This window comes from Salvelinus sp. IW2-2015, unplaced genomic scaffold, assembly GCF_002910315.2.
Source record: "Salvelinus sp. IW2-2015 unplaced genomic scaffold, ASM291031v2 Un_scaffold1915, whole genome shotgun sequence".
Lineage (NCBI taxonomy): Eukaryota > Metazoa > Chordata > Actinopteri > Salmoniformes > Salmonidae > Salvelinus > Salvelinus sp. IW2-2015.
The window spans coordinates 134,974-160,185 of NW_019943275.1; the positions used below are offsets into that span (position 1 = coordinate 134,974).

At 42.8% G+C, this 25,212-nt stretch overlaps 1 protein-coding gene across 1 annotated transcript in view; it reads left to right on the forward strand.

Moving 5' to 3' along the window:
* LOC112072403 (interferon-induced GTP-binding protein Mx-like) overlaps positions 1-25,212 on the forward strand; it is an 83,458-nt gene that overhangs the window by 47,530 nt on the left and 10,716 nt on the right. Inside the window, exons 3-5 of the mRNA XM_070439784.1 lie at positions 20,236-20,417; positions 24,539-24,693; positions 25,037-25,175. Of these exons, the coding sequence (XP_070295885.1) occupies positions 20,236-20,417; positions 24,539-24,693; positions 25,037-25,175 (476 nt within the window). The remainder of the gene's footprint in view (positions 1-20,235; positions 20,418-24,538; positions 24,694-25,036; positions 25,176-25,212) is intronic.

Genomic DNA, 25,212 nt, shown 5'->3' on the forward strand with positions numbered 1-25,212 from the left:
TAACTTCTTCAGGCTGCAAGCCCGACATCGGGATATATGACAACAGCACTGAAGTGCAGGGCGTGAAAAGTCAAAATCTATTTTTGTAAAATATTTAACTTTTCACACATTAACAAGTCCAATACAGCATTTGAAAGATAAACATCTTGTCAATCCAGCCAACAGTCGGATTTTTTAAATGTTTTTACAGAGAAAACACCACATATATTTATGTTAGCTCACCACCAAATAAAAAAGAGGACAGACATTTTTCACAGCACAAGTAGGATGAAGTAGCATGCACAAGCCAACCTAAACTAACCTTAAAACCAACCTAAAATAACCTAGAAAAAACTACCTCAGATGACAGTCCTATAACATGTTACACAATAAATCTATTTTGTTTCAAAAAAAATGCATATTTTAGCTATAAATCAGTTTTACATTACTGCTACCATCTTAGCCACCATCATAGCTACAGTCAGAAAATTCCACGGCAGTAGCCAGAGAAAAACAGACACAACGTCAACTACTAATTTCACATCAGAAAAGATTTCAGAGAAATATATGGTGGATAGCTAATGAAAGAGAAAGATCTTGGAATACAGACAATATTTCAGATCTTAAATGTTTTACAGCGAAAACACCACATATATTCATGTTAGCTCACCACCAAATACAAAAAGAGAGACAGATATTTTTCACAGCACCGGCGAGCATGCAGCTAGCATGCAGCTAGCATGCAAAGCCAACCTAACTAACCTAGAACAAACCTAAATAACCAGAAAAAACTCCCTCAGATGACAGTCCTATAACATGTTACACAATAAATCTATGTTTGTTCGAAAAAAGTTGAATATTTTAGCTATAAATCAGTTTACATTACTGCTACCATCTTAGCCACCATCATACTACAGTCAGAAACGCACGGCAGTAGCCAGAGAAAACAGACACCAACCGTCAACACTAATTTCACATCAGAAAAGATTTCAGAAAAATATATGGTGGATAGCTAAATGAAGAAAAGATTCTTGTGAATACAGACAATATTCCGATTTTCTGAAGTGTTTACAGCCGAAAAACACAATTATATCGTTATATTAGCTTACTACAATAGCTTAACACACAGCAGCATTGGATTCTAGTCAAACGCTAGCGATAGCACAGTTCGACAGATATATGAAAAAGCATCCAAATTTGGGTCCTTATCTTTGTTATTTTCCATCAGAATGTTCTCCAAAGGTCCTTTGTTCAGAACCGTGTTCATTTGGACCTAGAACGAACGAGTCCTCTGTTGAAATTAGCATGGCACACGGCCATGCCTGCTAACCTCTCCGTCTTGACAAAATTCTGCGTCGCATCACGTCTAAAGTCCAGAATAAATTCAATAATATAATTAAGTATATTCAAAAAACATACTTTAGGATAGATTGTGACATGTATCAAAAGAAAATCGAATGCGAGGTCATATTCACCTATAACGAGTGTTTCCAGGAGCGCAGTCCAGTTCCTACTTCGCGCCCAGAAAAAAAAAATAAAGTGCGCACTTATCACTCAAAGAGGTTCTTTTCAGTCCCTGACAGAATAATCAAGTCATTTTTTCTCTCACTTCCGCATGACAACCAGGGGAAGATGTGTGACGTGTTTGTACAGTCCTAAGTGCCAAGGCCTTTTATAGAGAGTATCTTGAAGAGAGACATAGCTTCTTGGAAATGTCACTTTTACAGAAAATGGGCTGTAAAAAGAGTTATGTTTCACTTAGAGAAATAATTAAACCTGTTTAGAAACTAGAAGGTGTTTTATATCCAAAGTAATAATAATATGCATATTGAACGAGCAAGAATGATAAGAGGCCGTTTGAAATGGCCACCTCTTTCCACTGCTGATACTTACTGCGATTTTGAGCCATAAGAGGTTAACTTCTTTGGGCTGCAAGCCCGAAGCCGGGCGCAATATGACAACAGCCAGCTCAAGTGCAGGCGCGAAAATCAAAATATATTTTTGAGAATATTTAACTTTCACACATAACAATCCAATACAGCAAATGAAAGATAAACATCCTGTGAATCTAGCCAACATGTCCGATTTTTTAATGTTTTACAGCGAAACACCACGTATATTTATGTTAGCTACCACCAAATACAAAAAAAGGACAGACATTTTCACAGCACAGGTAGCATGCACCAAAGCCAACCTAACTAACCAAGAACCAACCAAACTAACCAAGAAACAACTTCATCAGATGACAGTCTTAAACATGTTACACAAAAAATCTATGTTTTGTCGAAAATGTGCATATTTGACGCTATAAATCAGTTATAACATTGATGCTACCATCACAGCTACCGTCAGAAATAGCACCGAAGCAGCCAGAGTAATTATAGAGACCAACGTGGGAATACCTAAATACTCATCATAAAACATTTCTGAAAAAATGCATTGTGTTACAGCAAAGGAAAAGACAAGCATCTTGTGAATCCAGCCAATATTCAGATTTTTTAAGTGTTTACAGCGAAAAACACAATATAGCATTATATTAGCTTACCACAATAGCCAGAAACACAAGCCATTTACCAGCAGCAAATGTTAGCGATCGTAACAAACCAGCAAAAGATATATAGTTTTTGACTAACCTTGATAAGCTTCATCAGATGACAGTCCTATAACATCAGTTATACATACACTTATGTTCATGTTTCCTAATACGTATCAAGCCCATTTATAGGCAGGCCCTAGAACAGAGCATCGTTTTCAGATTTTCCACTTCCTGATCAGGAAGTTTGCTGTAAAATGAGTTCTGTTTTACTCACAGATATAATTCAAACGGTTTTAGAAACTAGAGTGTTTTCTATCCAATAGTAATAATAATATGCATATTGTACGAGCAAGAATTGAGTACGAGGCCATTTAAATTGGGCACGATTTTCCCCCAAAGTGAAAACAGCGCCCTCTGTCCTCAACAGGTTAAGCAGTGTGCTGAAGTCAGGACAAAGTCCTCCCGGATGAGCAGGTGAGATGGAGTGGAAATATTACACGTTTTAAAATCGTTGTAAGTGGCCTCAGATGATTCATACCAAAAAGCACCTTTTAAAACAAAGTACATCATCCGTATGTCTCTTTAGAATGTCACTCATATCATTCATGTCCCTGTCAGGACCTCAACAGGAACAAGAACATTATAAATACTATACTCACCACAACCTTTCAAATATACATAACCAGATTCATAACCATCAGTCTATGGTCTAGCTACCGGTATACTCACCACCACTGCACTGGGGACCGATGAACTCTAACCACCTATTCTGCATGATAGGGTCCAAACCATAGTTGGTCAAAGGTGAATGCACCAATTTGTAAGTCGCTCTGGATAAGAGCGTCTGCTAAATGACTTAAATGTAAATGTAAATGTATAGGGCTTTTCATTTGGGGGCGATGAAACAACAGAGCCCCTTTCAATGAAAGGAAGTGAAGTGAAGTGTGCCGTGTGGCACAATAGGAGCGAAGATACTAATATGTGTGTAAAATATGTGTGTAAACTGTGCATAGTTCTGTGAGTGTCACTGAGTAGGCTGATACCCGTTTCATGGGAGCACAATCTCTAGTTTAGACTGTACAGTCCAATCTGTATGTTCAATATGCACATTAGGCTGTGTAGTGAACTGATTTCTCACAAAGTCCTGCAGCTAAAACGCTAATATTTTCTAAACTCTACTTTCTAATTGTGTTCTGTGAATGTCACTGAGGAGATAGCCCATTTCATGGGGACACAATCCATAGGTTAGGCTGTGCATTGTAAATATTCACCCATTGTAAAGTCTATTACATCCACAGTGGGATTTCATCCGTTTTTGTCATAGTATGCACTTTGAGAAACAGCCTTGGTTTCATTTTACTTTCTAGGAAATCATGTGACCCTTAAGAACCAATGAGGTTGTATCTGAGATGTGATTAGGCACTTTTTAACATATAGAGTTTAATGGTATGCTTTCCGGACCGCCGTTTCACTTTCATTTTACTTTCTATATAAGGTGTTAGACTCAAGCTACCCTGACTCAACACGCAACCTACTTGTCCGAAGGCGTCACCGATTTCAAAGTAAGTGTGCATTTAATTAATGGACTAGAAAGGAACTCCTTTAAGGAACTCAGTCCGGCTTTCAAATTATTATTGAAAGTTGTAATAGCAGAACAATATTGGGGAGTGCATCACCAGTTTTCCTCTTGTCAGGTCAGTCATTGCAGACCTTAGACAGCCATTTATAACTTGTCAGAAATGTCCAGATCAACTCATGTCAGCTAAGGTTTTTTACTAGTATTTAAATCACAGTAAAATCACAGTATTTAATTTTTATATTGTAATTTTTTTAAATCTGAAAATGTGTTTTCTGAACAAGAGAGCTGAGAGGTTAAAGGTGGGGTCTGTTTTCAAATGTGTGTGTTCTTCTTTAGAATAATTGCAGCTCTGTAATACATTGTGAGCTCTGATATATGGTCCAACGCTGTCTATTTGATTATTGGTCATTGGGGAAATTGCTCAACAACATTTTGGGTAACACTAGCTTTGAACATGTTATAATCATGTTATAAAGGTTCATAACACATGTCATAAGCTGTCATAAATATGTAATGATCGTGTTATGACAAAGATATTGCAGTATTTTCTCGACTTACGACATCTAATGACACACCCACAGCCTGATACCGTATAATGCAGCATAATAGTGGACCCGGATGATGTTATGACAGTGTTACGATGCAGAACATTTGATGTCTGTCTGAAATTCAGTGAAACCCATTGCCCTTGTATAACCCTATAATAGGTATTGATTGGCCAGTGCATGTTAAAGTGAGTCTTCCCAGCTTTTCTCCATCAATACCTCATATTCCGTAACCCCATTAACAACATTTGGGACCTTCGCTGTGTTGTGGGTCTTTGGCTACGGACAGGGGCGCAACATTCACTGTGGACGGGGGGGGGGGGGGGGGATGACGACATGACCCCCCCCCCCCCACACACATTCTGAGAGTGCATTTTTGTCCCCCCAGTTTTATCATTGGAATGTGATACAAAACTAGGCCACTGGGCACTGGTTTGCTTTAGGGCCATGAGACGCCTCCGAGCGGTCGCTAGGCTGGTTGGAGTGTTTATCCGATTGGATAAAAAAACTTAAAACAAAGTTGCTCCCCTGACTATTCAAGATAATTATGAAGTACTTACTGGAGAATATATTGATCTAATTAATTTGGTTATCCCATCCAAATTATTCAAGTAGTGGAACCATAAAACATTTTTTAGAGGTCCCTTGAATTAATTCTCACCATAGTTTCACTAATGTTTAACCTGTATTATCTCTACCATAGTTATCACTAAATAGTTTTACCTTTAATACTTGTATCAACAGTAGTCTCAATCAACGGTCAGTTACTATATTCAACATTCTGAAAGGTCTGTTGAGCTCTTAGACTTCAAGAATCTAAACACTTGTTTAAGGACTTCAGAATCCAAACACTTGTTTAAGGACTTCAAGAATCCAAACACTTGTTTAAGGACTTCAAGAATCCAAACACTTGTTTAAGGACATCAAGAATCCAAACCACTTGTTTAAGGACTTCAAGAATCCAAACACTTGTTTAAGGACTTCAAGAATCCAAACACTTGTTTAAGGACATCAAGAATCCAAACACTTGTTTAAGGACATCAAGAATCCAAAAACTTGTTTCAGGACTTCAAGACAACAAAAGATTCACTGAAATGTTTTATTTACTAGACTCAATAAGTTGGAAAATGAGGTAGGGGAGGACCGGGACGAAAGTAACACATCGTTTTTTTCCTAATTACTCAACGAATCGATAGAGCTAGAGACACCATATTTTATGACAACCAACTTATATATGTCCTCTACCATTAGCAACTGTAATTTAATTTCTAGGGTAAATGAGCCAAAATTAAATAGACCGGGAACAGAACTACTATTACTTTAGTATCTGTCAGCGGGGAGGGAGTAACACAGACTTGGGACAGAACTACTGTTACTGTTGTATCTGTCAGCGGGGAGGGAGTAACACAGACTTGGGACAGAACTAACAGCTAGTAAGAAGTGAAGAATATCTGTCTTACAACAAATGTATTATCAGCCATCAGTTCATGTTTGTGTCAATTAATGCTAAAGGTTAAAAATGTATGAAAATTAACCATGCGTCAACATCGCAATGTTGTGCAACCACAATATTTTGCCTTACGTCCAGAGCAACAGTAGGCCTAGAACTTGCATCATCAACTAAGTAAAATACAAGTCATACAGTATATACTTTTCAAATATTGCCACTTGTTGATATTTTGATAACATTATAAAAGCCATATAAACAAGATGAGACTTTGCTTAAACTTTTCAAGGTATTATTCCAGGTCATCAGTTTACATTGTGTTGCTTCGTTCTACCCGTCTCTCCTGTAACTTCTCCAAGGCTAACACCCAAGACTATCTAACATAATACTTTAAATGTATGCTGTCATTTAATTACATTTAGAAAATGACTTATGTTTGGAACTTTAAACAACCCAAAACTATTTATGGGTCCTTTTTTTTTTTTCTTAAATCACTCAAAAACATTTTTTTTTTGTAACTTTCTGCAGGGAGGTCGTACTCCACATTAGGAACGTGGTCAGACTTGGGTTTTTTCTGCAAGGAGGAAGTAGACCACAATAAGAACATGGTCAGACTGGGTTGTTTTCTGGGCAGCCGGGGTTTCACGTGTGTTTTGTGGGTGTTTGTTTTCCGTGTCAGTAGTTGTGCCACACGGGACTGTCACGGTAGTTATYTTGTTATTTTGTATCGCATATTGTTTTGTTATATATTAAATCACTATGGAAACTAACCACTCTGCGTATTGGTCCGATCCTTCTCGCCTCTCCTCGTCCGAGGAGGAGGAAGAAAATGACTTTCGTTACAGCGTGTTACAATCGCCCTGTTACTTTCGTCCCGGCTCTCCCCTGTGATATATAATTAAGACTTACTGTCTTTTACAATACTCAGTTACTTCCACCACAGTGTCACACAAAAGGGAAATTCATTGCAATAAGATATATTTACATGAATTTTAGCTGTGTTGTCTGGACCAGTTGGGAGAGATGGCAGAGTGGCAGGCCAGGAAAAAGGTCTGTGGTCCCCACGTTGGGAGCTTTCGATTGAAGAAGCTTCTCACTCGTCGGAGCTCAAGTATAGGCTCTGTTCTTTCTCGGTTCAGTTCACATGAATAAAGTTTGTTCAGTGGTTCGATATAAAGTTTGGGGCTCTTCTGGGAGAGGTAAGACTCAGCGGTTCATCGTGTGTTGTTCAGAGAAAGTTCCTCTCAGGTGATTGTTTAAATTAAGGGTGTGCCGAGTAGCCGATCAAAGTATCGAGTATCGTAACGGATATACTACATTTTCTGGATACGATTAAGATCAGAGAATTTTTGGTAATTTTCCGTGATCCCCTCCCAAATAGTCAGGTGCCATCACGTATCTTTCTCATGTCAGTCAGTCATGCGCGAGGTTCTACATTGTCTAAATAACTCTGTAAAGAGAAGGGCGGGCTGTATGTTGTTCCCGCTGCTCTGATTGGATAGAGTGAAGCTGTATTTCTCCATCCACTGGCTTCATAATTTCMCCYRATCAGTTTTCCTCGCATGTTTTCAGTCAGATCATTTAGGTTCCTGCTGCCTGCTACTATGATAAAACACATGGCGAGGACGTTTGCTATCAAGCTATCAATGTGCTTAATATCTAACAAGTGGGGCAAAGGTAAGGAAAAAAATATGAAACGCTGATGTGCATTCTGACTGTAAAAGCAAATTTGGCTGCAAGTTGAGGACACACTCATCCCTCAGCGCTGGGCTCCTAGTCTGCAGCTTTTTGTTTCAGTGTGGGGAGGGAGGTATTCTGCCAACATCTATTTAGGCATTTTAAAAAACTTCATTTTTTCCGATCACGAATATCATCCGATCCAATTCGATATCAACTGTCAATGTCACGGTTGTCGTAAGAACGGGACCAAGGCGCAGCGGATGTTGAGTTCCACATATTTATTGCAAAGTGAAACTTAATGAAAAACAATAAATCAATAAACGAACAACTAAACATGACTACGTGGTGCACATGCACAAACACAAAACGTTATCCCACAAACACAGGTGGGAAAAATCTGGCTTTACTTAAAAGTAGATCCCCAATTAGAGACAACATTACCAGCTGCCTCTAATTGGGAACCATTCAAAACACCAACATAGAAAATGTAAAACTAGAACACCCCCTAGTCACGCCCTGACCTACTACACCATAGAGAAACAAGGGCTCTCAATGGTCAGAGCGTGACAGTCAATTTACCGATATGATTATGAGTATAGCCATGTTGTCAGACCTGTTTAAATGGCTAACCAGGCCAGAGTACAGTAGTACAAAATCTGATATCCGGAATGCCAGATTTAAAACTGCTGGCCTGATCCCGTAATGAATGACGATACATTCATACAGGATCCTAACAAGCCAGAAAGTGGAACCTCAGGACTAAGAAGAACAAAGGACCATACTTGGATCCTAAGGACCTGGACAAAGACAGACAGTGGATCCAGAGTTCTGTCTTGGGGCGACCAAAGTGCCCAAATAGAAAATAACTCCCGCGCAATCATGTTCGCACTGAAACGTTTCATCAGTATGTCTATGGGGTTCCGGTCAGGTTCAATCTGACCACCAACACTCTGAGGCTATTTGCTATCCAAGATGCCGAGCAGTTCAGACGTCTTGTCTTTGTCTCTGTCATTTCCCATTGTATATATCTTTTTTTTCGTTGTATATATTTCGTACACATTTTTAATTTTTAACCTCATATTCAACATACTCTCCTGCAACCCGCCTCACCTAACGTGGTATGGATCTGCATATTTTCATACTTAGAAATGGAACCCCCAACGCGAGGCTAGCAGCTAACTGTACTAATAGCTAGAAGTCAGTTAGCCACTGCTAGCGTCATACATGCTACCTTAGCCCGGTCAACACTGCCAGTCTGCACAGAGCGATTCAACCCAGAGCATTACCGGACTGCATTTTCTCCACTAATTCTTCAAATCTCTGGATTCCTACCGCAAACTCTGAACCTTTTCACCTGGATCATCGCAGCCCAGCAGCAAATCTCTTTGGCTACGACATACCCTATCTTTGCCAATTGGCCTGGACCCTTTTACTGCCTACATGGAGCCCTGCCGATCCATCACGACTGGTCTGCCGACGTAACCGTCCGAGGGAGCTACAACAGACTCTTCCATTGCAACGTCCCCCTAAGGCCCTTTTGCTAGCTTGCTAGCCCCGCCCCACTAGCTGTCTAAATCGCCACGTCTTGCCTAGCTACTCACTGGTCCCTATGATCACTCGGCTTCGCATGCCTCTCCCTAATGTCAATTTGCCTTGTATATTGCTGTTTTGTTTCGTGAATATTGTCTTCTTTCACTGTAGAGCCTCCATGCTCAATATATCTTAGCTAGCCCTTTTGTTCCACCTCCCACACATGCGGTGACCTCACCTGGTTTAAATGGTGTCTCTAGAGACAAAAYCTCTCTCATCGTCACTCAATGCCTAGGTATACCTCCACTGTATTCACATCCTACCATATCCTTGTCTGTACATTATGCCTTGAATGTATTCTTCCGCGCCCAGAAACCTGCTCCTTTTACTCTCTGTTTCCGAACGCACTATACAACTAGTTCTTATATCCTTTAGCCGTACCCTTATCCTACTCCTCCTCTGTTCCTCTGGTGATGTAGAGGTTAAACCAGGCCCTGCAGCACCTAGCTCCACTCCCATTCCCCAGGCGCTCTCCTGAAATTTCCATCCTAACTATAACATTTTCCGACAAGATAGAACTGCCAAAGGGGGCGGAGTTGCAATCTACTACAGAGAAAGTCTGCAGAGTGTTGTCATACTATCCAGGTCTGTGCCCAAACAATTCGAGCTTCTACTTCTAAAAATCCACCTTTCCAGAAACTAATCTCTCACCGTTGCCGCTTGTTATAGACCACCTTTCGCCCCCAGCTGTGCCCTGTACACTAAATTTGAATTGATTGCCCCCATCTATCTTCAGAGCTCATACTGTTAGGTGACCTAAACTGGGACATGCTTAATCTAATGAGTCTCCCTCCCGGATCCGGGATCCTCCTCATCAAAAAAGCTGACTAGCATAGCCTAGCCTAACGGGACAGGGATATCATATAAYATAATTTCATGAAATCACAAGTCCAATACAGCAAATGAAAGATAAACATCTTGTGAATCCAGCCATCATTTCTGATTTTTAAAATGTTTTACAGCGAAAACACAATATGTATTTATATTGGCTAACCACAATAGCCAAACACACCAATGTTTTTCACCATGTTTCCACCGCATAGGTAGCTTTCACAAAACCCAAAAGAGAATAGAATAAAATGTATCCACTAACCTTGAACAACTTCATCAAGATGACAGTCTTATACCACATGTTATACAATACATTTATGTTTTGTTCGAAAATGTGCATATTGAGGTATAAATCGTAGTTTTACATTGCAGCCACCATCAATAAAATAGCACCAAAGCCAGCCCAGAAAATTACAGAGAGCAACGTGAAATACTCATCATAAAACATTTATTAAAAATACATGGTGTACACGCAAATGAAAGTAAACATCTTGTGAATGCAGCCCAATATTTCCGATTTTTAAGTGTTTTACAGTGAAAACTACTTCGTTCCAAGATGGCGTAGAGTCGGACGTGTGTTGTCTTGTCTTGTCCCGTTAAATAGTGTAAATAGTCTTCGTATTTTTCGTATACATTTCGTATATATTTTAATTCACTTTCATCTAGGAACTGAATATACATTCCTACATTCCCGCCTCACCCCAATGTGGTACGGACCTGTGCATTTTTTAACTTTAGAACCGTAACCCAATCAGAAGCTAGCCGATAACTAGCTACTAGCTAGTAGTCATTAGCCACTGCTGCGGTCTTCACCCTCAACTCGGACACAGCCAGCTTCAATACCGGGCCAATACCTGCCATTCTGCAAGCGGATATCAACCCAGAGCATATAGGACTGCTTTTCTCTACCACATCACCGGATTCCTGACGCAAGCTCTGGACAATTACAGCCGTATCATCACGCTAGCTAGCTGCAACCGAGTGGCTTACTACTGGCTAACACCTCTGTCCCGAAGCAAGCACCAGTTAGCCTTGAGCTAAGCTCGAGCTAGGCCCATCTGCGCGGCTAGCCGAAGAGGTCTACCAGCGAATTCTTGGGCTACAAACCTCTTTTGCCATTGGACTAGACCTTTTTTTGCCGACACAGAGCCCTGCCAATCCATCACAACTGGTCTAAATCAGCTACAAGCTAATTTAGCCATTTTTTTGCCGCTGCTAGTAGCTTTACCTTCTGCACTGACACAGCCCTGTTATTAGCCTGGATAACTCACCATTTACCAGCATCGGACTGTCTCTCGACAACAACGCCGATTTCCTGCCGTGACCCTGACCACTACTTACTGATCCTCAAGCTAGCTTGCAGCTAGCGCAGCTAGCGCCACTGCCACGAAGCTAGACCCAGTTAGCAAACACAATTCTACAATTCACAACCTCTTTCGCCATCCGCTTGGATTCTCTGTCGACACGACCACGTGACAAGACCCCCCGTCTGAGCAGACCACCCCAGCTACTAACTTTAAACGCTCGCGTGCAGCTTAGGAGGCCCTCCCTGCTCCATCTACGGCGGCCCCCTGGACACTATGACACTTGGCTACATAGCTGATGCATGCTTGACTGTCCATTAATTCACGGCTACTCCCTGCTGTTTATGTGTGTTTATCTGTCCGGCTTGTGCTTGTAAACTCAGGATCTGTGTCAGTTAATCCGACCCTCTCTGCCATAGTCGTCGCCATTTTACCGTTGTGCTGTGTTAGACTATCACCCTGTTATTGCTGCTGTTAATCCCTTACCTGTGTTTTAGCTAGCTCTCCCAATCAAGACCTGCAATACTTTATGCTTATTGTATGTCTCCTCAAATATCAATATGCCTTGCATACTGTTGTCAGGGCTAGTTTCATCCCCTTATCATTTGTTTGGTTTGCATATGGGACCTGTAGTTCCACTCTCCGTACCTCTGATACCTCCTTTGGCCCACCCCCGGCAGGCATGCGTGACATTTACATTTACATTTAAGTCATTTAGCAAGCACGCTTATCCAGAGCGACTTAACAAATTGGTGCATTCACCTTATGACATCCAGTGGAACAGCCACTTTCAATAGTGCATCTAAATCTTTAAGGGGGGGGGCGGGGGGTGAGAAGGATTCACTTATCCTAACGCTAGAGAGTAGTTGCCTTAACAAGCAGGTGTGCGGTTTTCAGGTTTCGTCCGGAAGGTGTGATTGACTCGCTCGTTCCTGGCGCAATGTGAGGGGAGTTTGTTTCGCTCACACATCGGCGGGCCAGAGCAGGCGAACAGCTTTTGACATGGCGCTGAGCGGGGAACGTCGTAGCGTGTCCTCAGTGGGTAGTTGAGGCGAGCAGCTGTCCAACGGGTGGAATGAACGAGGTGACGTGGGCCTGACCTCGACCGCATTGAGGAACCTAGGCATGTCCAGTAGAAAAGCAATCTTCTTAATACGACGCCAGTGCGCTGGCTTGGCCCCTCGCTGACCGCGCACCCAACATACCGCCTGGTCTGCACATTATGCCCAGAATCTATCTTACCCCACGCCCATGGCAATTTCTCTCCTGTTTATTCTTTTGCCCAAACCGCTCTACGACCAGTGTTTGGACGCCTTAATAGCCGCACCCTCATTCCAGCTGAACTCTCTGTTCCTCGGTGAGTGGAGGGAAACCAGGCCCTGCCATGTCCCAGACACCCTCATTTGCTGACTTTCGTGATCCGAAAAAGCCTTGGCTCAATGCATGTCTCACCAGAAGCCTCCTCCCTAGTCTGGGCCTTACTCACCTGTGCTAAGACACCTGCCAACCCTGATCGTCCTTCGCGCGTGCCGATTATCCTGCTGGCAGGCACAAAAATCGAGATTCCCATACCCAACTAATCTAACAGCTTTCCGTAAAGAATAGAAGCAAAGGGGAGGAGTCTGCAATCTACGTACAGAGATAGCGCTAGAGTTTGTCACTTCAGGTCTTGCCAATACAATTCGAGCTACTTCTAACTTTTAACAATTAGATCTCGTCCAAAAGTAAAGTCTCTCACTGTTGCCGCCTGCCTACACTGACCCCCAGCTCCCTGTGCCCTGGAACCATCTGTGATGATCGTCCCATGCAGCTGGCAGATTTTGTTCTGTTAGGTGAACCAAACTGAAGTCTACACCCCCGGCAGTCGCTACAGATCCACAGCTTGATGCCGCTCAAACTCTCACACGAAATCATCATAGACCCCACCACCGGTACAACCCTAAAATCCGTCAAACATCGGGCACCCTAAGTAGATGTTATCGATGAACCGAAGGCCTGCACTCTTGCAAATACACCATCTGCTTGTCTTCAATCAAGACTCAGCGATCACTGCCTCATTGCCTGTATCCCGACGGGTCGCGTGTCAACACACAGCCTCTCATCATGCAAGCGCTCCTAAACACTTCTTGCGCAGCAGTGCTTTCTATCGACCTGCCGGTACGGAAGGATATGACCTCATCCGTCAGTTGAGGTGCTGGTCTCTTCTTTAAATGTTACTTCCTCACTCATATTAGAGCAAGGCAATGCTCTTTCAAGATAAAATGCAGAACTCAAAATAAGATGATATGCCCTGTGGTTCCACTACTCCAGAGCCTTGACTCGCCTTCGACAGCGACACAAACATCCTGCTGGCGAACTGCCTAATAGCATTCGTAGGACGAGCCCCGCGATAGCACATTTCAGGGAAGTCATGGAACCAATTAACAACGAGGTCAGTAGGAAAGCAAAAGGCTAGCATTTTCAAGCAGAAATTTGCATCCTGTAGCTCTAACTCCAAAAAGTTCTGGATCCTGTAAAGTCCATGGAGAAAACAAGAGCACTCCTCCCAGCTGCCCATGCACTGAGGCTAGTTAACACGGTCACCACGCATAAATTCCGTGAATAGATCGATCAGACTTCAACAAGTATCTGGGCAATGGCTGGCCATGCCTTCCTCCTGGCGACTCCCAACCTTGGCAACACCCGCCCCCCAGCTGCTACTCGCCCAAGCATCCCCAGTTCTCCTTTACCCAAATCCAGATAGCTAGATGTTCTGAAAGAGCGAAAAACCTGGACCCATACAAATCGAGGCTGGGCTTATAACTGACCCCTATTTCTGAAACTGTCCGCGCGCCATTGTCGCACCCTCCTTACTACCAGCCTGTTCAACCTCGTCCTTCGTATCATCTGAGATCCCACAAGATTGGAAAGCTGCCCGCGGTCATCCCCTCTTCAAAGGGGAGACACTCTGGTCCCAAAATGTTACAGACCTATAGCATCCTACCTGCCTATCTAAGGTCTTCGAAAGCCAAGTCAACAAGCAGATCACATACCATTTCGAATCCCACCGTACCTTCTCGCGTGCTGCAATCTCGGTTCTTCTGAGCTCGGTCACGGGTGCACACTAAGCCACGCTCAAACGTCTAAACAATATCATAACCGCCACATCATAAAAGACAATTACTATGCAGCCGTATTCATTCGACCTGGCCCAAGGCTTTCGACTCTGTCAATCACCATATTCTTATCTGCAGACTCAAGCCTCGGTTTTCATAATGACTGCCTCGCCTGGAATTCACCAACTACTTGCAACGAGAGGTTCGGTGTGCTCAATCGCTGAGGCAATGTTGTCCGTCCTCGGCATCTTCATATGGTAGCGGTAGCCAATGGTTTCAATTCTCGGGACCGACTTATTTCTCTGTAAATATCTAATGATGTCCATCTGCTGCGCTGCATATCCCTGATCCACGCTCTACGCAGACGACACCATTCTATAACTTTCCGGCCCTTGCCTGTGACACTGTGCTAGTCTAACCTCCAAACCGAGCTCAATGCGCAAACAACACTAGCCTTCCGCTAGGCCTCACACACGCTCTAAAACCTAGTAAAACAAATGCAGTGCTTTTCAAAACCCGTTCTTCGGCTTAGCTGCACGCACGCCGCTACGTGACCCGACTCGACATTCACACCCCTACGGCTCCGACCTAGAATATGTGAGACATCTATAATAGTACCTAGGCTGTCATGCTAGGACTCGCAAAACTCTCCTTCCAGACTCAGATCAAAACAATCCACTCCAAAATTCAAGATCAAGAATCGGCTTTTATCCGGCAAACAAAGCCTTCCTTCACCACGGCCCCAAACTTGACCGCTATTAAAACCGGACTATGGCCTACCGATCCGTCACTTCGACTGTCGCAGCAGTGTCATCTTACAAAATCAGCTTCCAATACTACCTACTCAGTCAGCCACTGATGCATAGTTAATCCACTAGTGCCATTCGTGTTTTTACTAAACGCACCTATACGACCGCACACACTGCGACCTGTTATGCACAGCTAGTCGAGTCTGCGCTCCGCACAGGTGTCGTAGTACCTCACACCACTGGCTCCAGGACAGTTACAGGCTCATGCTAATGGGTTAAAGTGAACCGCCTATAATCTCAGGTCACGTCACGATGGCTAACATCCCACCCCGCAGTCACAAGCGCTCCAGCAGCGTGATTCTACGATCTGATCATCCCCTAAATGCCAAAACCTCATTGAACGCCTTTCTTCCAGTTCCTGCTCCTGCGACTGGAACGAATTGCAAAAATCTTCTGAAGTTGGAGAAACTTTTTCTCCTCAAACAACTTTAAAAACTGCATAGCCGCAGCAAGTACCGGACTCGCTGCAGCTGTACACTATGCCATCTGTAAAACTACCCACCCAAGTTTATCCTACACTCACCCCGTCGCCATACTGCTTTTATTTATTTTACTTTTACTGCTCTTATGCAAACAGTATCTCTCTTGGCACGCATGATGCGATCCTGATGATTTATCACTCCAGTGTTAATCTGGCTGAAATTGTGTATATTAATTTTGATTTATTGCCTGACCTCAGTTCGCCTTTGCACACATTTGTATATAGATTCTCTTTTTTGTTTCCTACCGAATGTTATCTGAACTTGTTATTGTTACGTCCTGTGTGTAACTCTGTGTTGTCTGTTCACACTGCTATGCTTTATCTTGGCCAGGTCGCAGTTGCAAATGAGAACTTGTTCTCAACTAGCCTACCTGGTTAAATAAAGGTGAAATAAAAAAATAAAATAAAAAAAACACAATATAGAATTATATTAGCTTACCACAATAGCCAAACACACAAAGCCATTTATTCACCGCCAACATAGCTTTCACAAAAACCAGCAATAGAGATAAAATTAATCACTAACCTTTGGACAACTTCATCATATGACAGTCTTATATGAAGTCTTATCATGTTATATAATACATTTATATTTTGTTTGAAAATGTGCATATTTAGAGCTGCAAATCGTGGTTATACATTGTGAATACGTAGCAACAATTCACCAAAATGTCCGGAGATATTTTGGACAGTCACCTAATCTAACCAAAGAACTCATCATAAACTTTACTAAAAAAGACATGTTGTACAGCAAATGAAAGATACACTGGTGCTTAATGCAACCGCTGTGTTAGATTTTCAAAAATAACTTTACTACAACATACAGCATGCATTATTGTGAGACAGCGCTCAGCTATTCTCCGCCGTGTTGGAGCCAACATATTACACAAAAATACGAAATAACATCATAAATATTCTCTTACTTTCGCTGATCTTCCATCAGAATGTTGTGCAAGGAGTCCTATTTCCAGAATAAATCGTTGTTTGGTTTTAGAATGTCAATTTCTTCTGTCGAATTAGCAACTTTGGCTAGCATTGTGGCGCGAACATGCCCATCAACTCTTGGCGCCTGGAACGAAAAATTCAAAAATTCCCAATRAACGTCGAATAAACTGGTCAAACTCGGTTGAAAATCCTACTTTATGATGTTCTTCTCATATGTATCCAATAAAATGAGAGCCGGAGCAATTCGTAGTGTATACCGAACGCTTTTCAGAAGACAATGTGAGGTTCCCTGGCGCGTAGTTGAAAACTGACAAAAGACCGGACCTGTCACTCCAAAAGCTCTTATTCGGCCTCACATCAAGCTAGACACCCCATTCAACCTTCTACTGCCTGTTGACATCTAGTGGAAGGCGTATGAAGTGCATACAGATCCATAAATAAAAGCCAGTTSAATAGGCAGGCCCTGACACAGAGCCTCATTTTCAGAATTTTCACTTCCTATATGGAAGTTTGCTTCCAAATGAGTTCTGTTTTACTCACAGATATAATTCAAACAGTTCTAGAAACTTCAGAGTGTTTCCTATCCAATAGTAATAATAATATGCATATTGTATGATCTAGAACAGAGTACGAGGCCGTTTAATTTGGGCACGATTTTTTCCAAAGTGAAAACAGCGCCCCCCTATTCATAAGAAGTTAACACCCCAGCCGTCCTGCAATCTAAGGTAGATGCTATCAATCTTACACATATGATCAATGAACCAACCAGGTACAACCCCAAATTCGTTAACATAGATATAATCCTGACCAACCTGCCCTCTAAATAAACCACTGCTGTCTTCAACCAGGATCTCAGCGATCACTGCCTCAATGCCTGCGTCCGTAATTGGTCTGCGGTAAAACGACCACCCCTCATCACTGTCAAACGCTCCCTAAAACACTTCAGCGAGCAGGCCTTTCTAATCGACCTGCCCCGGCTTTCCTGGAAGGATATTGACCTCATTCCGTCATTAGAGGATGCCTGGTTATTCTTTAAAAGTGCTTTCCTCACCATCTTAAATAAGCATGCCCCAATAAAAACATTTAGAACCAGGAGCAGATTTAGCCCTTGGTTCACTCCAGACCTGACTGCCTTTGACCAGTACAAAAACATCCTGTGGCATACTGAAAAAGCATCGAATAGCCCCCGCGATACGCACCTTTTCAGGGAAGTTAAGAACCAATAAACACAGGCAGTTAGGAAAGCAAAGGCTAGCATTTTTAAACAGAAATTTGCATCCTGTAGCAAAAACTCCAAAAAGTTCCTGGACACTGTAAAGTCCATGGAAAATAAGAGCACCTCCCAGCTGCCCATTGCACTGAGGCTAGGAAACACTGTCACCACTGATAAATTCATGATAATTGAGAATTTCAATAAGCATTTTTCTGTGGCTGGCCATGCTTTCCACCTGGTTACCCCTACCCTGCACCCCCCACAGCAACTTGCCCAAGTCTCCCCCATTTCTCCTTCACACAAATCCAGATAGCTGATGTTTTGAAAGAGTTGCAAAATCTGGACCCCTACAAATCAGCAGGACTAGACAATCTAGACCCTCTCTTTCTAAAATGATCCGCCGCAATTGTTGCAACTCCTATTACTAGCCTGTTCAACCTGTCTTTCGTATCATCTGAGATTCCCAAAGATTGGAAAGCTGCTCCGGTCATCCCCGTCTTCAAAGGGGGAGACACTCTAGGTCCCAAAATGTTACAGACCTATGTCTATCCTACCCTGCCTTTCTAAGGTCTTCGAAAGCCAAGTTAACAAGCAGATCACCAACCATTTCGAATACCACCGTACCTTCTCTGCTATGCAATCTGGTTTCTGAGCTGGTCATGGGTGCACCTCAGCCACGCTCAAGGTCCTAAACAATATCATAACCGCCATCCATAAAAGACAATACTRTGCAGCCGTATTCATCGACCTGGCCAAGGCTTTCGACTCTGTCAATCACCATATTCTTATCTGCAGACTCATCAGCCTTGGTTTCTCAAATGACTGCCTCGCCTGGTTCACTAATTACTTCTCATACAGAGTTCAGTCGTTCAAATCGGAGTACATCCGAGCGGCGAGGAGACTGAACCCTCGCCAGGCAAGGTGGGCCATGTTTTTCAACCGTTTTGTTTTTACCCTTTCTTACAGACCAGGTTCACAGAACGTGAAGGCAGACGCACTGTCCCGGCTGTATGGCACAACGGAGCGGCCCATGGATCCCACCCCTATACTCCCGGCCTCCTGCCTGGTGGTGCCGGTAGTGTGGGAGCTGGACGCGGATATTAAGCAGGCGCTACGTGCAGAGCACATTCCCCTCCAGTGTCCCGCTGGGCATCTGTACATTACGTCTGCTGTCCATGACCGGCTGATCTATTGGGCCCACACATTCACCCTCCTCTGGTCATCCAGGTATCGGTCGGACGGTGCACTGTCTGAGTGGAAAGTATTGGTGGCCCACTTTGGCTAATGACGTGAGGGTTTATGTTTCCTCCTGTTCGGTGTGAACCAAGTGTAAGGCTCCTAGGCAACTGCCCAGAGGTAAGTTACACCCCTTACCCGTTCCACAATGGCCTTGGTTGCACCTGTCGGTGGATTTCCTTACGTATCTTCCTCCCTCACAGGGTAACACCACAATCCTGGTAGATGTGGACTGTTTTTCTAAGTCCTGTCGTCTCCTCCCTCTGAGGTCGAGAGAGTAAACCAGGATGTGGGTAGGTTGCTGAGGTCTTATGGTCAGGACCGGCCAGGGAAGTAGGCGGCATTCGTGCCCTGGGCAGAGATGGCCCAGAATTCTGGAGGAGAGATGCTGGGTTCCGGAGGAGGACGTGTTGGACCCTTCAATGCTGCGGGAGTTCCACCGTCTCCGTCCGGATTGCCCTGCGCCTCGCCCTCCGAGTCGTCCCCGAGGTCGGTGTTGGCGTGCTGCTGGAGCCGTGCGTCAAGGAGGGGGTACTGTCACGACTTACGCCGAAGTCGGTTCCTCTCCTTGTTCGGGCGGCGTTCGGCGGTCGACGTCTTCTAGCCATCGCCGATCCACCTTTCATTTTCCTTTTATTTTGTCTTGTTTTCCCACGCACCTGGTTTACATTTCCCTCATTACTTGTCGTGTATTTAACCCTCTGTTCCCAACCATGTCTGTGTGTGGAATTGTTAACACGAAAGTGTATAGGCACGTTAGACTGGTTGCGCTGGGTTATGTAAACCCGTATTGTGTTTAGTGTTCTTTGTGTCGTGTGTTTTGTTCGCCTAAATAAAAGGCTCAAAATTCTGCTCTCCTGCGCCTGACTCCCTTACAGCCAGTTACGAAAACCAAACACATGCATGTCTGTCAACAAATTAACCATTCATAATGGCATTGTTTTGTACCCTTGGCAAACCCTCAGGATGTTCCAAGACCAGCTGGCGGAGAAGGTCCGGCCCTTCATAGACTTAATAGATGACATGAGATCCATAGGGATAGATAAGGAGCTACCACTGCCAGACATTGCTGTGGTGGGAGACCAGAGTTCAGGAAAAAGCTCTGTGCTTGAGTCCCTTTCTGGGGTGGCACTGCCCAGAGGAACTGGTGAGATTCTGTATTGTTTTCTGAACATACAAAAAACTATTGAAATCAATATTAGCATTTTAAATGTCATTCCTAAATCAACCAAAGTCTGTGAAAGGGGTTGTGTAACTTAGACATGATTTGGGCATTGACTCGTTTTTGGTTTGAAGATGCTGAAGCTGGTGATTGATGCCAGTGGCTTGGTAAACAACCCTGAAGCAGGTGTTCTCACTGTCCTTGTCCATAGACGAGGTCAGGAAACAGACAGTACAATAGGACCACAGACATGGAGATTACTGAAATGTTTAGAAACTTCAAATTAACTTGATAACCGCAGCAGACCTTTTCAGAAAATGTTCATTGAGTTTTCTAACCATTTAGTCAGATATGTCTGACATGCTTTCTGAACATTAGAGCAACCTTGTTGTCTGTAGCCTGCAGAAGTTATATATTTATCATTAAAATAATGTCCCGGTCCATTGTTGACTGTACTGTCATATTGTATTGTATTGATTGTTCTGTAATACAGTATAATGATCTGTCATTGGTACTTCCTTGTTTCCAGGTATTGTCACCAGGTGCCCACTGCTACTTAAACTCTGTAACGACAGGACAGTGACATGGGATGCTGTCATCACATACGGAGAGAAAGTCATTCTATTTGACGAACCTTCAGAAGTCGTGAGATACGTTGAACAAGGTCAGATGGGAACGAACACACACACACACACACAAAGACATGTTATTCTATACTGTACATTAACCAGAGGAGGCTCCTCAGAGGAGGAAGGGGAGGACCATCCTCCTCAGTGAATTTCAGAAACATTTAAATAGCGAAACATTTAAAAATATATATTTTTTAAATAAAACTATACCAAATACAGCAATCCTCAACAGCAATCTGTTAGGTAGCACCATTGTGTAGCCGGAACACAGCTAGTTAACATCTTTCACTGAGTGTATATATTCCATAATCGATCAATTCAATATGCATTTTTCAAAAAAGCATTTATCAAGAAGCATTTTTCTACAGCTGGCCATGCTATCCACCAGGCTACCCCTACCCCKGCCAATAGCTCTGCACCCCCTGCACCCCCTGCAGCAAACAAGTTAACAAACAGATCACCTACCATTTCGAATACCACCATACCTTCTCCACTATGCAATCTGGTTTCCCGAGCTGGTCATGGGTGCACCTCAGCTACCCTCAAGGTCCCAAATTATATCATAATTTTTTGATAAAAGACAGTAGTGTGCAGCCTTCTTCATCGACCTGGCCAAGGCTTTCGACACTGTCAATGACCCCATTCTTATCGGCAGACTCAATAGACCTGGTTTCTCAAATGACTGCCTCGCCTGGTTCACCAACTACTTCTCAGATAGAGTTCAGTGTGTCAAATCGGAGGGCCTGTTGTCCGGACCTCTGGCAGTCTCTATGGTGTGCCACAGGGTTCAATTCTCGGGCCGACTCTTTTTTTCTGTATATATCAATGATGTCTCTCTTGCTGCTGGTGATTCTCTGATCCACGTCTACGCAGACGACACCATTTTGTATACATCTGGTCCTTCTTTGGACACTGTGTTAACAAACTTCCAAACGAGCTTTAATGCCATACAACACTCCTTCCGTGGCCTCCAACTGCTTTTAAATGCAAGTTAAACTAAATGCATGCTCTTCAACCGATTGCTGCCTTCACCCGCCCGCCCGACTAGCATCACTACTCTGGACGGTTCTGACTTAGAATATGTGAACAACTACAAATAGCTAGGTGTCTGGTTAGACTGTAAACTCTCCTTCCAGACTCACACTAAGCATCTCCAATCCAATTTCGCAACAAAGCCTCCTTCACTCATGCTGCCAAACATTCCCTCGTAAAACTGACTATCCTACGATCCTTGACTTCGGCGATGTCATTTACAAAATTGCCTCCAACACTCTACTCAACAAACTGTATGTAGTCTATCACAGTGCCATCATTTTGTCACCAAATCCCCATATGCTACCCACCACTGCAACCTGTATGCTCTCGTTGGCTGGCCCTCGCTACATATTCATCGCCAAACTCACTGGCTCCAGGTCATCTATAAGTCTTTGCTAGGTAAAGCCCCGCCTTATCTCAGCTCACTGGTCACCATAGCAACACCCACATATAGCACGTGCTCCAGCAGGTATATTTCACTGGTCATCCCCAATTTCCAGCACTTACTTTGGCTACCTTTCCTTCCAGTTCTCTGCAGCCAATGACTGGAACGAATTGAATTGCAAAAATCACTGAAGCTGGATACTTTTGTCTCCCTCTCTAACTTTAAGCATCAGCTGTCAGAGCAGCTTACCAATCACTGTACCTGTACACAGCCATTCTGTAAATAGMACACCCAACTATCCCCATATTGTTATTTATCTTCTTGCTCTTTTGCAGACCACTATTTCTACTTCCACATTCATCTTCTGCACACCTATCACTCCAGTGTTATTGCAGTGTTATTGCTCAATTGTATTTTTAATTTATTGCCTTATCTCCCTAATCTTATACATTTGCACACACTGGACATAGATTTTTCTAATGCGTTATTGACTGTACGTTTGTTTACGTGTAACCMTATGCTGTTGTTTTTGTCACACTGCTTTGCTTTATCTTGTCCAGGTCGCAGTTGTAAATGAGAACTTGTTCTCAACTGGCCTACCTGGTTAAATAAAGGCGAAATAAAAAAATATGTTGACTTCAATACAAAATCTCGGAGGCTCGTGGTTCACACCCCCTTCCATAGACTTACACAGCAATTATGGAGGACGTCCTCCGACGTATCAGAGCTCTTGTAACATGAACTGACATGTTGTCCACATAATCAAAGGATCAGAGAATGAATCTATTACAGAGAGCATAATCTACAGCTAGCCAGCACTGCAATACATAACATGTGGTAAATAGGTTACTGAAATAGAGATAAATACAATAGGTACAATTTTGAACAAATTAATTTCTTCAAAAATTAAGGAGAAGCAGGAAAGAGAGAGAGTACTAGCTATATTTCATGTTATTTTCACTTTAACTTAATTAGCTAGCGAAGGCCGCTAGCTAGTTTAGCCTACTCTAACACCAGGCTCAAACAGAGAGGGATGCTATGTTAGCTACCTGGCTATGGCTATCCAACAAAGGAACTTTTCCAAGTCAAGGTAAACTTTTAGGTTTTATAAATTGTTAGCCACTGGGGTTCCGCCAGTGTAACTGTTAAACTGCTTGCTGCTGACTGAACACTGTACTGCATGATTGTAGCAGGTTTACTAACGTGTTAGCTCTAGTAGCTATGTTGACTATGATGATATAATATGGTGACATCGATGTCAGCTCTGTGTAGTGCTGATATGAAGGTTTGTTTGGAAATGTTTTTTTGTCTGGTAACAGACAGCTGATGTGTTGTGCACTGAAGTCCACAAGGAAAAACGTGAGAGGAGGGGAGATGGGAGGAGGAATTAGCTCTACAATGATCAAAGGGATGCTGTTTGTATTTGGCTGCTTTGAAAGTGAACTGTGATTGTGTGAGATCAGGGGTGAATTCATTCCACCAATTCTGTTGAAAACTGTTTCTTGAACGGACGCAAACGGAAACAAAACAAGGATAAACATACCTGAATTTGTCCAATAGAAACTCTCGTTGGGAACTGTTGGACTAAATGATTACACCCTAGATCAACTAGATGCAGGCAAGAGTGTGCAAGGTGGTATTGAATGTGTGTCCCCTTGATTACAAAAAAAATTCTCGACGTCTGCACCTATCATTCATAGGCGAGGTTGTAGCAACATCATAATGGGTATGGGGAAAATTCCAGTATCATGTAGTAGCCTAAACCTATTGATGTTACATTGAACTGGGTGAATGGAATATGAAATAATAGTCAGCCAATAGGCTGTAATAGAAATAAGGCCATGCTCATAAAAATATATATTATTCTCCCTTATCTTAAACGGTACCGGCCGCCATTGACAAATCTATTATAAAATCTATTATAATTTATTGTGGAAAGGTTTGTATGGTATTTACCATAGACAACTACAGAATGTATATTATAATAAGAAGAGTTCTGTAAGACAGACAGACAGACAAATAATAAACACATCATTATTTTCCCATTGATTTAACAGCTCAGAACGTGTTAGCTGGAAAGGGCGTGGGGATATGTGAAGACCTGATCACTCTAAAGATCACATCCTCCACGGTGTGTGACCTCAGTCTGATTGACTTACCAGGGATCACCAGGGTGGCTGTGAAAGGACAACCAGATGACATTGGAGTCCAAGTAAGTCTGTCGTTAGAGTGTATAGCTTTTGGACTTTGTCCAGTACATTGTTTGGTTACCTCATGACTCTTTGTTCCCATCTTATGATTCACTAATGATGAATTGTTTTAGCCAGGTGTAAAGACTTTTTACCATAATTGTTAGCAAGGTAGCTATGATGGTTGAATCTGGTGTGTTGACTTTGAGGAAGATTGAGCTTCAGAACCATAAAGAACAGAGTGCCCCACACAGGGCGATATCCCGGTAACAAGCGGTTTGATACCCTCTCATAGATTAATCAAATAACTCGGTCAAAGTTTTGAATCCTGACTGCTTTATCACATTCCTCTTCCTTTTTTACTAGATCAAGAATCTCATTTCGAAATTCATAAACAATAAGAGAACCATTATCTTGGTGGTGGTACCATGTAATGTTGACATAGCAACAACAGAGGCCCTGAAAATGGCACTAGAACTGGATCCTGAAGGCACAAGAACTATGGGTAAAGACATTATATAGATGAATGTATTTTTAATAGG